Source organism: Lepisma saccharinum, chromosome 5 (assembly GCF_977018435.1).
Source record: "Lepisma saccharinum chromosome 5, izLepSacc3.1, whole genome shotgun sequence".
NCBI lineage: Eukaryota > Metazoa > Arthropoda > Insecta > Zygentoma > Lepismatidae > Lepisma > Lepisma saccharinum.
This window is the reverse complement of record NC_139233.1, coordinates 75,600,123-75,615,782: the sequence shown is the minus strand read 5'-3', so window position 1 is coordinate 75,615,782 and position 15,660 is coordinate 75,600,123. Positions and strand designations below refer to the sequence as shown.

At 37.8% G+C, this 15,660-nt stretch overlaps 1 protein-coding gene across 1 annotated transcript in view; it reads right to left on the bottom strand.

Annotated features, from left to right (window-relative positions):
- LOC145988399 (juvenile hormone esterase-like) overlaps window positions 1–11,899 on the bottom strand; it is a 145,444-nt gene extending 133,545 nt beyond the window's left edge. The window contains exon 1 of the mRNA XM_083123282.1: window positions 11,586–11,899. Within this exon, the coding sequence (XP_082979408.1) occupies window positions 11,586–11,873 (288 nt within the window). The 5' untranslated portion in view covers window positions 11,874–11,899. The remainder of the gene's footprint in view (window positions 1–11,585) is intronic.
- Window positions 11,900–15,660: the final 3,761 nt, after the last annotated feature.

The window sequence follows — 15,660 nt, the reverse complement described above, 5'->3', positions numbered from 1 at the left end:
AAGCCATTTTCTTTGTCATTGAGGCTCGTGCCAGTGTACGTTGAAAATAAATTCAAATATAAGCCTATTAGAAATCCATATTCCAACAACTTTCCCTTTTTCCATTTTTCGCTATCTATACTTATAACTGAGTTGTCCTTTGGTGCCGGACTTGTGAATCACCCTGTTTGTATGTGTGTTTTACATATAACACACACAGCACTCTCTTTCTGCCTAAAAGGATTCCATTAATTTCAACTTTTGTTATTGTGTGGTTAAGCCATGGTTTGATAACGAATGTCATAATCTAATAGAAATAAGAAATCAGGCTAAACTTAGGTTGCTAAATAACTCCGATGATACAAATCTAAGCAATTATAATAGAATAAAGCGAGAAGTTAACCACACGTTTAGAAGTAAAAAAAAAGAGATTACCTGCAAAGGAAAATTAACGAAATTGAAACAAACAGCAAAAACAAAAATATCAGAGATTTATATAAAGGTGTAAATGAATTTAGAAAGGGGTGGCAACTTAAAGTAAACCTGATAAAAGATAAAAACGGTGATTTTTTGGCCGATCCAAGCGATATTTTAAATAGATGGAAGAACTACTTTAATGACCTCTTAAATGTTCATGTAGGAGATAAATCAGAAGTAAATGAAGTACACACAGCAGAACCTTTAGTTCCAGAACCTAACTTGACTGAAGTTAAAAATGCTATTAAAAGGCTAAAGAATAACAAAGCTCCTGGCATTGATTTAATACCAGCCGAGTTATATAAATATGTGGAAATTCGTTAATATGTCAAATTCATAAATTAATTTGTTTAATATGGAATAAAGAAGAAATACCTCAACAGTGGAAAAAATCCATAATTGTTCCTATGTTTAAAAAAAGGTGATAAAATGAACTGCAATAATTACCGTGGAATTTCTATACTCTCAACAACATATAAAATATTATCTAACATTCTTTTAACAAGACTAACCCCATATGCTAATGAAATTATAGGTGATTATCAATGTGGATTTAAACGTAACATATCAACTACAGATCAAATATTTCTCATCAGACAGACACTTGAGAAAAGTGGGAATATAATCAAAGTGTCCATCAGCTATTCATTGATTTCAAAAAAGCATAAGATTCAGTCAAAAGAGATAAATTATATAATATATTAGTAGAGTTTGGAATACGTAAGAAGCTTGTTGTAACATACTCGTTACGAGGTAATATAATGAAAGGATCTGGTACTATCGTGTAATAGATTGTCTTTTGTTTGATCACGTGACGTTCTCTGCTCGGCGAGAAAAGGCTCCGCCTGTTACGGAGTTCTTCCTTCCTGAGCAGCCGCAGAGTGCACACATATATTCTAGGTTGGTTATATGGGTTGTATTTTTTTGTCTGTAGGTAAATGAATATGTTGAGTTGTGTTAAATTATGATGATACATAAGGAATGTAAATCAAATTGTGGCTCAATTATTTAATCATATTTGTAATAAACAAGCAGATAATTCAAAATTAAATACATGTTTTAATTAATGAAACAACAAGACATCTGGTAAAATATTCATGGGTCCACTGCCATACTTTGCTATCTAGTGTAGTTACCATTTGTATCTATCTTTCTTTTGTTTTAAGGTGGTTACAAATAAAGAGAGCATGGTTCTCTCACGTAGATTGTTTCTGATTAAATGCATGTAATAATTTGGTCTGTAACATTGCTAATATGGAACGTTTTAGTAGTACATTGCAGTCCAGGTTTGCTACTCTCGATCAAACTGGTTATTTCGGATTGCCTCTGCCAGTATCAAGGGAACAACCTCTTGTTTCCTCGACCGTGTGCAATTAGTCCAGGCAAATTAGAAAAAGAATGGAAAAAATTCCAACAGAGATAAAAATTGGTAGATATCACCACTATGGTATTTCAAACAACATACTAAAAGTCCCCAACAATCCGAGTTGTGCTCTGGCCGCCATATTGGAAAATGGCGGATGAACGGTGACGTTTGATCATAATTGCTTTATTAACTAAAAATGGTGAAAGCTGAGCCGAAAATGTGTTCAGACATAAATTAAAGAAAAGAAAATTTCCAATAACTGTAATAACATAAATTTTTGTGATTTAACAAACCATTTCACTGTTAATAATATATGTAATTTCTTTACAGGTGCTGCCTGTTGTGGAACTTGGATGTAATGTATGTGATCATCGGAAAACAAACTGAATACCTTTTTGGCAAGGCAACAATGGATATAACCCAATATTGTATTATTTGTGAACAAACGTTGACTGAAGGTGACACTGTGATTGTGATAAAAGGCTTAAATGCTATAAAGAGCAGCAGTTTACGTCGAAAAGATGGAATATTTTAGAAATTGGAAAATGAGACGAATGTGAGGTTACATATTAAGTGCCGTAAAGATTATACTCGTGAGAGTAGTATTACTGCTGCAAGTAATCGTTCGCCACAAAATTCAATACTCCTTCGATCAGTAGTACATATATTTGACTTCAAAAGTGATTGCTTGCTTTGCAGTGAAGTTTGTGATTTTCAAGCAGAAACGAAAAAGAATGTGAACAGACGAGTTAAAATATTTGAAGTTCGATCCTTAACATTCAAGGATCAAATCATTGAAGCTGCCATCAAGAGAAATGATGATTGGGGAAGGACAGTGCTTGATCAAATTCGTACCGTTATTGATCTAGTTGCAGTTGAGGCTAGGTATCACCATCCTTTTTTCACTAAATTTTACACATCCTCACCTACATCGTAAAAACGTGGTAGGCCTGAAGATGAGTGTATTTCTATAGCATTTCTGCAGTTATGCTGCTACCTTGATAATGATAACGACGAGTGTCAGTACTCGATGAATCAACTTATGACGAAGATGAAGGAATATCTTCCACAAGATACTGATGTCTCAGAAAAAAACTCTTAGGAAACGCCTATGTGATCACTATGCAGAAGACATGATAATAACAACACGTAAAGGGCAAACCGCTACAGTATGTTTCCGTGATACAGGATATAAAATATTATCCAAAAGTTGGTACACACAGAACGAAGAAGATCCAAAGAATGAAAGACTTACAGGGGATGGACAAAAATATGGAAACACCTGCCGAAATGCACTTTACCTTTATTAATATCGAGTAGGACCACCTTTGGCACGCAGAACGGCCTGCAGTCGACGTGGAATGGACAAATACAGGTCGCGTATGGTGGTCAAAGGGATGTTGTACCATTCTTCCTCCAAAGCAGCTGCAAGATGTTGTAGAGACGATGGTGGTGGGTAGCGGGCTCGCACCTTGGTCTCCAAAACCGACCACAGGGGCTCAATAATATTGATGTCTGGCGATTGTGGAGGCCATGGCAGATGTGACACTTCATCTTCGTGCTCATCAAACCAGTTGTGGACGATGTGAGCTGTATGAACAGGGGCTCTGTCATCTTGAAACACGTCATCACCATCTGGGAACAAATTTTGCACCATGGGATGCAGCTGGTCACTCAAAATGGTTACGTAGTCTCTGGCAGTGACATGTCCATGCAGGGTGATGATCGGTCCTGCAGAATACCAGGAGATGGCTGCCCAAATCATCACTTGTTTCACTCTCGGTAACAGACAGTCTGCATCGTACGCTTGTGCTGGCGTTCTCCACACGTACACTCGGCCAGCAGTTGGAAACAATGTAAAGGATGACTGATCTGACCAGATTACAGTCTTCCACTGCTCCATTGTCCAGTATTTATGGGAGTTGCACCACTGTCTCCGTCTAGCAGCATGGTCAACAGTCACGAGTGGTTTGGGAATTGCAGATCTGCCATGGATACCCTGCTTGTGGAGTTCTCTTCTGACTGTTTTGAAGCTAACAGGGTTTTAAGCACTGTATTCAGCTCAGCAGTGACTTTTGGAGCCGTGGTGATCTTCTGCTTGGTCACAATCCTACCCAATGTGCGTCTGTCTCTGTCACGCAACACACACTTGCATCCACGCTATTGTTTCGCTGATGCGGTTTTTCCGGAAGTCCCGTAGGCAGTCATGATCTTCGAGACTGTGCCTCTTGATACACCAAACATTTCCGCTACTTTCGTCACGGAAGCTCCCACCATACGCGCACCCACAATTTGCCCTCTTTGAAACTCTGTCAACTCAGATATGATTCACGATAACCTGCACGGACCGGTCGCTGAACTGTAACTTGCCCATCTGTCAGGTTGGCCAGGGTGTGTGTATACCTCGCAAGAAGTGCCAGTGACCACAGCTCCACCTACCATTCAGATGCAAATCGTGTTTGAAATGGCTACCTGTTTTATACCAGGTGTTTCCATATTTTTGTCCATCCCCTGTAGAATTGTTAGAACTGTTGCCGCAATAATTCGGGAAGATATACGATCTGAAACATATGCCATTACTTTTGCTGTTAATTGTACTAGCTGATAAGAATGTAAATATATACTTTGTGAAACCTGGACGAGGTAATATTCCAAAGAAGTTGTATAGCTCGCAACAACTCCAGCAAAAACTCGTGAGTAGAAATGTGTAATTGTATATTGTTCTTCCATGTGGCGACAGGTTGCGACACAACCTCTGCTTTATTTCGACAAGGAAAGAAGAAGGCATTTACAATGTTAAATAATAGTGAATTGTTAGTGAAGTTAGTTCAGATATTCAATGAGCAAGATCAAACAGTTAGTGCAGTAACAGCAGCAGGAGAACAGTTTCTGCTGTCTGTGTATGGCTCACCAACCAGCATCAAGTCTTTGGATTTATTACGACATTATAAATTCACTAGAACTGTAGTTAGTTGTAAAATACAGAAGCCAATACATTTGGCTGCTTTACCCCCAACTAGTGCAGCAGCGAAACAGCACTCAATGAGAGTTTATCACCAAGTTCAGTTATGGTATGGAAGAGAACTGAATCCAACTGACTGGGGTTGGAAGATGCAAAACGGTTTCTTGATGCCCGTGACAACTGATTTGGCTCCAGCTCCCACATCTTTACTGAAACTGGTTTCGTGCAATTGCAAGAAGGAATGTGGAAAGGCATGTGGTTGTCGGCAGGCTCGACTAAAATGTTCCCAACTTTGTGGTGTAAGTTGTGGTGACGAGTGTTCTAACTATAAAATACACAATGACATAGAAAGTGAAGACACAGATGAAGAGGAGGCAGATGCACATTTCCATACTGCAAACAGTAATACTGCTAAAAAAAATCGTCTCACACATGACAACGAATGTTATTGACAAGAACTTGATTCAGAAGAATATTAAAACTATTCTCAAAAAGATATGACCATATGTCAGTATTATCTCAATTGTGATATATGTTTATTTATCTCAATTGTCATAATATATCGATTTTTAAAAAGTATATACCATTTTCTTCCTGTGTGTACATGTGTTTTCGATTATTCGTTACAAGTCACGAAATAAAAGTGTAAAACTTCAATCAACACCAGGGAAATTTGATTACAAAATAATGGGAGAAGTTTCCACAGAGTTAAATTTATTTTTTACATTATTAGATAGGTTAGTTAAATCACAAAAATTTATCTTATTGCAGTTATTGGAAATTTTCTTTTCTTTAATTTATGTCTGAACACATTTTCGGCTCAGCCTTCACCATTTTTAGTTAATAAAGCAGTTATGATCAAACGTCACCGTTCATCAGCCATTTTCCAATATGGCGGCCAGAGCACAACTCGGATCGTCGGGGACTTTTAGTATGTTGTTTGAAATATCATTCTGGTGATATCTACCAATTTTTATCTCTGTTGGAATTTTTTCCATTCTTTTATGACATTTTGCCTATTTTTACTGTACTAAATGCTGAAGGTCGCCAAACTGCTGCTCAGGAATCGACTGATAACAGTCAAGGTGAGAACGAACCAGTTTTTAAACAGTCACGTACACGATTTCCTTGTAAGCCACAATGGGTAGATAAGAAACCAGTAAGAAATCTGATTGATTTTTCTAGTGAATCTAGTGACGACGAAAACCTTGTTCGATCAAATTTGCCAATTTTTAGTGGCCACTGTTTGGATAAATTAAGTAATGTAGTTGCTCAACAAACATTGTCATCATTAATTTCACAAGTCCCTATTGTAAAAGAAGATGATAGTGTATCCATTTTCAATTTTTTGTATGAAGTGGAAAGAATACGAGAAAAGCAACTTTTTCCAATTAAGGAAATTCTATTGTCTGTTTTGCATAAATTGCCTGGTAAGATTTGTACATGTATATTATATCAAATTACCCGTAACCTTGCTTGGTTAACTATTGTTGAAAATGTCATTAATAACTTTGTTACTACTATTGGCAAGGAAGTTATTGCAAGTAATTGTGTGTTTAAATTGCAATCAGATAAAGAAGATCATGTATCTTGTTTTTGAAGGTCAAAGATAATGTAACTGTATGTATGATTACAGTTGATATTGCAATGAATCAGCCACTTCTGTAGTCCACATGGCTTAATCTGGCTTCATGGACAGTGTCGAGTCATCCTCTAAGATAGTGAGGAAAATTACATGTTCTTAATCATATGTTTGTTGTTGAGGGTATGTGTATATCCGGATAGGGTTCATTAGAAGATTAAGAAAGGTCAATATCTGTACCCAAAATTATCTGAACATTACAGCTTTGCAGTTATGTGAAAATTATCGTCTGTCAATCAAGGTTCCTCTCTTTATCTAGCTTAATCAGCGGACAGACACAACAGTTTGCTAAAAGGCGTGCTTAACCTATCTTATATAATCTGTCTCAGAAACTTTTTTTTCGATCTGTTTTGTATTCCAATTTCTGAAGAAATAGGTTTACTCAAAGTGAACTCTACAATGTAGCGAAAGCGCAATCAATCAAAGATTTCTTGTAACTATTGCCATTTGGAAAGATCGTCCGATGTATTTCTTCCTTTGGTTGGTTGATTTGTTGTTTTAAGTCCACTTTATGCACAGTAAAGCTAATCGGGACTGGACATACAGTTTAAAGTGGAATCCGAACCATTATGTGCCTCCACCGGGTATCGATCCGGGACTCCTTGATTACAAGGCGACGACGCTACTTCTACACCACCGAGGAGGCCTATTTCTTCCTTTGGGTTTTTGTGAAAGATTAAGTATGCTTGCCTCTGCCTTCTACCTTATGGGAATCTAGTGACCACAAAAGTCGATGGGGAGATGATGTAGAACTTCATACTTCTATTCATTTAAATAACTATGAACTTCTATGACAATAAAAGTCTAGAATTCTCGACATCAATGCGAATACCTACGTTGGCTACGTTCAGAGTTCCCGGTAGATTCTGAAGAATCTTCGTTGCGTATATTGTTCTAATTATTTTGGTGCTGTAGGCTCGTAGGTACTAGACAACAACGAACACGCTTAATTACTGTAGGAGTAAATGTATAAAAAAATCTTCAAAATTCAGAATGCTAGCGGTGTTTATATAATATTTTTATTGTATGCAGGGTGGTCCATAAGTGTAAAAATACGAATAGAAAATGGTAAATTCTCGCATCGGACAAACGGATTTCTTCAAATTTACAGGAGAAATTACTTACCGAATGCAGTTTCTTTATACTTGTGGAAGTTCGGGGAAGTGATTTCTCTCATCGTTCATTGAATTCTGCCGGTAAATCATCTATTTTTCGATATAAATGTGTGACCGATGCACGAAAGCTCTTGCATCCATTTACTTCCAGGTGGATGTAGCCTGTGTGTGTGATGAGTAATCCCGGTCAATCCCGGTCAGTGTTTCCAAACATGTGCTTTTGTAACTGAAGAAGGTACGTTTCCGCAAATGGTTTGTGAGGCTATGTGTCAATGATTCGTGGGGTATGTGTCAATGGTTCGTGGAGCTATGCGAGAATGGTGTGTGGGGCTACGCAATTTTTTTCGAAGTCAATTTTTAAATATTGTAACCTATACGTGACCCTACCTAACCTAACCTTACCGGAATTGGTTCGTGGGGCTATGTATGAATGGTTCGTGGACCTATGCGTCAATGGTTTGTGGGGCTACGTAGGTATTTTTGGGTGCAGTGGGGTGGAAACACTGCATGCCGAGTACGGAAGTGAAACTGTGACCACCATTTTGCGTGTTACCGAAGGGAAAAAGAAATTAAGAAAACTTACTCGATATGTCGCAAATATAGCTTTTTTCCGTGAAGTAAGCGAAATGCCACCCTCAGTAATGTTTCTCAATGCAGAATACGTAAGTACGAATATTCAAATTAAATGAACTAGCAAATTTCCACCGTTTGTCCGATACGAGAAATTTACCAGGGAAATGCACATCTAATGTACCGATACTATAGAGGACAAGGGGAAACTGAATTAGGTCGTCGCCTTGTAATCCAGGGGTTTCTGGTTCGATACCCGGTGGAGGTACAAAGGGATTCGAATTGCACTTTAAACTGCAAGTCCAGTCCCCGATTAGCCTTTCTGTGATATAATAAACAAACAAAATCAAATAATCTACAGGGAGGTTATTTCAGTAGTTCACCGCCAGCGTGACGGCCGTTCCGCGGACTCTTCATGCAACAGGTCCCGGCAAATTGCGTTCAGGAAGTCCGTAACAGAAACCGCTTGTTTTGTAATGTTTCCACTTTTCACAATTACAGTTACAATTACAATTGAAATAAGCACGTACCTTGTCGCACGGATGCAGGAAAAGGTGTCCTCCCAAATACAAATATTTCCGGCACCTTATTTCTGACATCTAATCTTAGATTAGACATCGCTACTTTATCCTCAGTTGACAGAAAGGGAAGACAGCATCCCGGCGCATAAAGCAAACCGAAAGCGTAAAATGATATTTAAAAGTAATAATAATGATGATCACTAACCTCCTGTGTTATAAGAGATGTTGAAAATGACTTCCTTCAACAGCAATACAACACGTTTCTTAGGTTCAAGAGATCCTGTCTATCGTAATCCCTGACCACTTTTCTGCAAGAATTCGTTTTCACGTAATTATCGTACATAAAAACTCTATGTTCAAGACTATATTTGTTTAACGACATAAGTAATGAATGAATAACAATTAACACACAATAAAGCACTGGCCACGAGTAAGCACATTACAATAACACAGTATAAGCAACACGCGTACTGATAAATGAACAGAAGTGAACATGAACGTACACTGACGTCTGGTAGCCGACAGTGTTGCTAACCATTTTTCGGCAATGTCCCTACAGACGTAGTCAAAATGTCCCTACAACTGACCAAATGTCCCTACGCCAAGTAAAGTGACTAAAAAAAAAACACCTCATGAGCATGCAAACAGAAGATAAAATATACACATTTACTTACCAAATCTTTCTGCTCGGTGCTTCCACAATTAATGAAGGAGCGAATTTACAATACAGGACCTCTCCCCGATTTTTTGTAATATTTCGCATACTCACTAATTGAGGCCTCCTAATCACGAATTTGAAGTTAAAATTTGGGGGGTCACGTGTAGAAATTGCAAAATAAGTGACATTGAGTGGTCCGCGATCGGCACGATTGCTTATTATTTACCGGAAGATTTTGTGTTTCCAATACTTAAAAAACGAAATATACATTCCTGATATTACTACGACCCCAAATTTTAACTATGTTTGCCTATCCTAACCTAACCTAACCGTACCTGAATGGTTCGTGGGGCTATCCGTCAATGGTTTGTTGGGCTACCCGTGCATGTTTTTTTCGAGCCCAAATTTTAACTATGTTTGCCTAACCTAACTTAACCTAAACTTACCGAGAATGGTCAGTGGGGCTATTCCTGAATGGTTTTGCGGTAATTGTGATTACGAACCGATAAAAAATATTATTTTCGTAGCACTTTAACGGCAAACGTTCATCATCGAAGACGCCATTTTCGTATCCTGCAATTTTATGATTGATGTACTGTTGCCAAATTTACCTGTAATCAAATCAGTTCTTCTACATCGTGATTGTCGCTGTCACATGTAAGCACGTTCTTTGGGCAATATACTGAAATCCATAAGTTTATTAATTAGCCCACAGCCATCCTCCTGCACACTCCACCTAACAATCTGTACAACATTAACAACTTTTTTACTGTTCTCTTCCGCCATTCTTACACGATCCATGCTCTCCAAGTATGAAATCAACAGTGTGGCAACGCTGTAGACAGCGTAACTAATTTTAATTTGTTCATATCAACAAATATGGCTACCATACTTGTATACGGAGAATCATTGCGAGAATTGAAAAGCTTATTTTACAACTTCTACACGTTAATGAACATTTTTTCCCCCTCACCCCAACATGTTAACTTGAGATAAATAATCACGAATAATTATTTCGCGAGTATAAGACGTAGCATAGAAATTACAGACTGGTCCGGTATTGTAAATTCTTGCCTTAATGAATAATAGGGGTGTGCTGGACAGAATTTTTTGGGTCGGGACGGGATCGGGACGGTAATTTTTTTAAATCCTGACATTCGGGACTGAAAAATTTGCAATTTCCCGACCAAGTCGGAAAATTTTCTGGACGGGAAATGTTCGAAATTTCCCGAAGCACTGGAAATCTCGAATTTTACAAGTCATTTTCACTTTAAGTGATTGTTTTTGCATTTCTAGAATAAAAACTTACAACTTTCGATAAGTTCCAGAAACTTACAAGGCAGAAAACGTCGAGAATTAACGACTTTTTAAAGTAAAGAATCCAGCACACCCCTAATGAATAACGTTGAGTCGTTTACTGTTGATTATGTTATTTGAAGTCATACATGCTGCTGCTGTGAAGAGATAGATGTTGGTTGGTGATGCTGTATTTCCTGCATTCTTTAACAATTTTGGTCCCATTTTATTTCCCTTTTTTGTTTTTGTATCACTTAACATTGAAAATATTCTTTCCGTTTCCGCGTTAGAATGCGGCAATGTTAGCACTATTTTCGCGAGAGTGGAAATGTTTTCAAAAAGGAACTTGCCTTGAAAGTTTTTGGTAACCGATAACATGTTCCAAAATTCTGATGGAGATCTGTTAGTTAGTTCTTTTTTCTCCTCCTCGCTAAAGTATCCAGATAAACTAATTCATAAAATGTAATTTACCAAGATTGAAAAAAGTACCTACGTTTTCCCTCATTTGGCAAAATCTGTCCCTACGTTCCTACGCGGGCGAAATTTAGTGAAAAGTCCCTATGCGTAGGGACATGTCCCTACGGTTGGCACCACTGCCGACACGTGCAGTATGAAGCGCCCTCTCGCGGCTGACAACTCACCCAACCCCCGATAAGCTGCAGGCGCTGTCGCGACAACTGAGAATAAAGTAGTGATGACTAATCTAAGATTAGATGTCAGAAATAAGGTGCCAGAAATATTTGTATTTGGGAGGACACCTTTTCCTGCATCCGTGCGACAAGGTACGTGCTTATTTCAATTGTAATTGTAACTGTAATTGTGAAAAGTGGAAACATTACAAAACAAGCGGTTTCTGTTACGGACTTCCTGAACGCAATTTGCCGGGACCTGTTGCATGAAGAGTCCGCGGAACGGCCGTCACTCTGGCGGTGAACGACTGAAATAACCTCCCTGTACTATTCTTAATTATTCACACGTACATCGCATTATTCTACTCACCTGGAAACGGAGGTTCCCTGAAGGTGGCTGAGCGAAAGGAATCCCCCTGAACTGATGAAAGCCAACACCGGACTCATTGTACGATCCTTGAACCCACCCTGCACCAGGAATTTCTATGCACGGCTGATGTTCGCAAGGAACATCGTCCGCCAAGGCAAGTGGCGCTGCAGTCGCGAGGTAAAACAGAAGCAAGTAAACCAGTCCCATCCCGACACAGATGAATTCCGCAATGTGAGATCTCTTAGCCTTGTCATGTAGCGTGTGCTGTACTTGCATTCCCGTACGCATGCCCTAAGAACTTTACATGCAGTATATTACGAAAAGTGATAATACACTTCAGTGTGTTTGGTAATTAAGAGATAACATGGCAGTCGTGTTTATTTTTCTGTTTACTACATTATTATGTAATGTTTACTCTATGAAGACACTAATAGGACTATAAATAGTTATCTGACTGTACGAAAGAGCAAGGTCGAACCATTAGGATAAGAAAGTGGAAATGTTTGGGTTAGTATTAGTGACGTCACGTTGGCACTAGTCCAGCCCATAGGTTACGAAATATGGACAAGTTTTCCTATTTCCTCCCGAGTGTTTGCATAGAGTAGCGATAGAATAAAATAGATTTTGATAGAGTGCTGCCAGAGCATTTTGCGAATGCGACCTGTGGTCTGCTGCTACAGGCTATCGAGGAAATGTGAAATATCCGACATTGGGTTCGGTGTCTCCGATCAGGTGAAGGTGTGATTAAACAAAATTTCTTGATCCATTCTCGGTCTCTTGTTAACATTTGGATGGCTCATTTTGATCGGTTTATATACAGGGTTACCTGACATTCGACGTATTCCTTTGAAAGCGTTATAGTACAGCGAATGTGCAAAAAATGTAACCGTAAAGTGCCTTATACCAAGGGGGTCCATTTTCGAGATATTCCACATTTATTGATTTTGTTGAAAAACTTCCGATTTCCAGGTTCAAAGTAAAAATAAGAAAAAAGTGGTGATCGAATTCAACTTTTTTAATCTGTATGTCATGCCAACACGTTGACAATGCTTTATGAACAGTAAAACAATCAAAAGCGCCGAACATTTTCAAAGAGCAGGTCAAAACTTACTCGATGTTTAAATTTTCAATGAAGTTGCTTACCAATAAACAGCGTATATATACATACGTATATATACGCTGACATATATGTCAAAAAATCAATAAGACACTAAGTGTATACAAACTACTAACTATTTTTTTCCTTGTTTAACAGCTGTCCGACGACGTATTAATGTTTACAAAAAAAAAATCCTGGAAAAAAGTAACCAAGTTCAACAACACCAAATTTCATGTTTGTAAACTAAAACAAATGCCTGACAATGAAATTAATGTCAAATAGATAAAGAATTGAATATTTATTGAAATATGCAATTGGAGAAAAGTAAAGTTTCTGCTTAATATTGTATGCATATTATTATAAGTAGTGGTGTGCATTAATCTTATTTGATAATGTCATTCAAAGCCATATGATCCGAATATAATCCTTGCCTTCCAATAAGTTCAGAGGAAAATAATAATCATAGATTATGCAACAAATGCTAAACAAGTATAATTTCATTATTACATTTTCGTATTTACTAAGTCTTTCGGAGGGACCCAGCCCCCCCACCCGGACCCCCCTAAATACATCCTTGGTCAAGGGTGAATAGAAATTCAACTTTGTTGCGATTATTGATATTTTAGAGCTGACACAACTACTCCATGATCACTCCCTTACACAGAATTTATACGAAAACTTGGGGCGGAGAATCAAGGGGGGGTTACATGACCTTACGTCCTTCAACTTTTGAAGCAATTTTGGAAACTTTAGATTGAAATGATTAGGAGCAGTGCTCGAAGTGGAAAATTTTAACGAAACGGAACAATTTACTTTCGTTAATAGTATTGCGTTTCTTTTTTGTCTGATTATTACAGCGACGAGATTACCAACTAGTGAAATGATTCGCGGTATTACAATTAGTTACAATTAATATTAAAATATATACAAAATACAATGGTCATCAATCTTTTTGGAATTTTCTTCCGTTTTTAAACTTTAAACAGCTCGTCCAACTGAGAAAAAATGTTTGCCCACTTTATGCAGTTAGGGTAATGCAGAAAAATATAAAAGATGAAATTATGAAAGAAAAATAGAACCCGAATTTGTGTAAATATCCTGTGCAAGAGGATACTTTTGTCATAACAATCGAATCTTCAATACACGACAAATAATAACATTTAAGAAATAAAGTAAAAACTGGAACAACAAGGCACAAAAAAATGCTAAGCTCCCTCGCTGCATCAACGCATCTCCATGTAGTTCATGAGAATGTAGTAATATGTACTCTTAAAGAGTACCAAGTAACAATTTAGTTCACACTTTAAAGGAAAATGTAGTGCAATACCGGGTGTTTAAGAAATAACTGAGAGGTTACAAAAAATTATTGCAAGTAAAGTATTGAACTTACATTAATGAAACCAGTCGAGAACGATCGAGGAACGCAACGTATTTATTTCAATTTATGATAATCAGTTTGCGGAAAACGAAATTGATTGTGTACAACACGCCTATTTCTCTTTGCATATCTACGTAAATGCAAATGTGTTTTTTTTCTTGTTTACATTATCTACATTAAAGGAAAAAGCGATGGTTGTTAATGAAAGTAAGAGCAAAGTAATGAAGATGAGCAGAACAGAAGATCAAGTAGGAAATCTAAATATAAACTGTAATGGATATCAGCTCGAGCAGGTCCCAAGTTATGAATACCTTGGAACAATACTTCATCAAAGTGAGAGAAAAGATGTATTTTCATGGAATTTGATATGGGCGATACATAATAGGCCTAAGGGGGACACCTTGTGGAGTATGTCACGCGGACGGCCGCTATCTTGAATTCAACTTTTTTATTTAAAATAATAGGTGGGTTATGTGAAACATGATCATAGGCTAGAATTTCCTCAGGATGTCATATCTGAAATCAGATTTCATGAAACTTTATTTGGTTAAAAGTTTTATTGGCAACTGAAAGTGATGTTTACCTGTTTGTTGCAGGTGCTGAACCATGCCGTTAACAACTGAGGAACGCATCCAGATCGTCAAACTGTAGGATGGGAGAAGTGCTCGTGCAGTGGCTGCCGATTTCAACCTGCGTCATTCAGAACGTCACCCAGTGTCACATGTTGCAGTGGCACAGTTATTATCCAAATTCGAGGAGACGGGCACGGTGTTGGACAGACCGCGTAGTGGACGACCGCGGACAATCACGGATGAAGCAACAGCTACGGCAGTATTGGCCTCCTTCTCGACGCCACTGCAGCGAAGGACATGTCGTATAGCAATGCAATGTGCTACGAGTCACAGTTCAGTGTACCGGGTGCTACAGAGGCACAAGTGGCATGCAGCAACACCTCTCCGAGGATGAACCAGATCGCCGCGTGCAGTTTTGAGAGTGGGCTATCGCGCAAGTACGGCTAAATCCAAAAGCCGCTATGCAGATACTCCATTCCGATGAAGCGAACTTCTACGTAAATGGGGAGGTGAATAGGTGAAATTTAAATGCGGAACGATACCTGGGGATGCTACAGGAACAGCTACTGCCAGCTCTGATGTCGGAAGCAGGGTGCGAAATCATTGAAAACTGGTGGGGAGAGAAAGTTCTTCATCTTCAAACCCCCTCCCCCATAAACATATGTGTATATTATACGATATATATTTGTAATGTTAATAAAAGTAAAAATAAATTACTCAATTAAAAATTTATTATTATTATTATTAATTACATAAATGAAAATAATTTGTTACTTTTATACATATCAGATATTGCAAAGAAACTAATTTCTTTACCAACTGGTGAAAGATGTAAATAAATTATGAAATAGTTCAAGTGTTTTTATTATGTGTAAGTTTTTGTTTAGTTTGTGCTTTATGTTAACATAAATCAATTAGATTTAATAGTTATAATTGTTTTGCCTTCTCGTTTTACTTTTATTGTGCGTATTGATGTAGATTTGTTCATGATCTCGTGAGAGAGAATGCATTCAATACTCACAACTA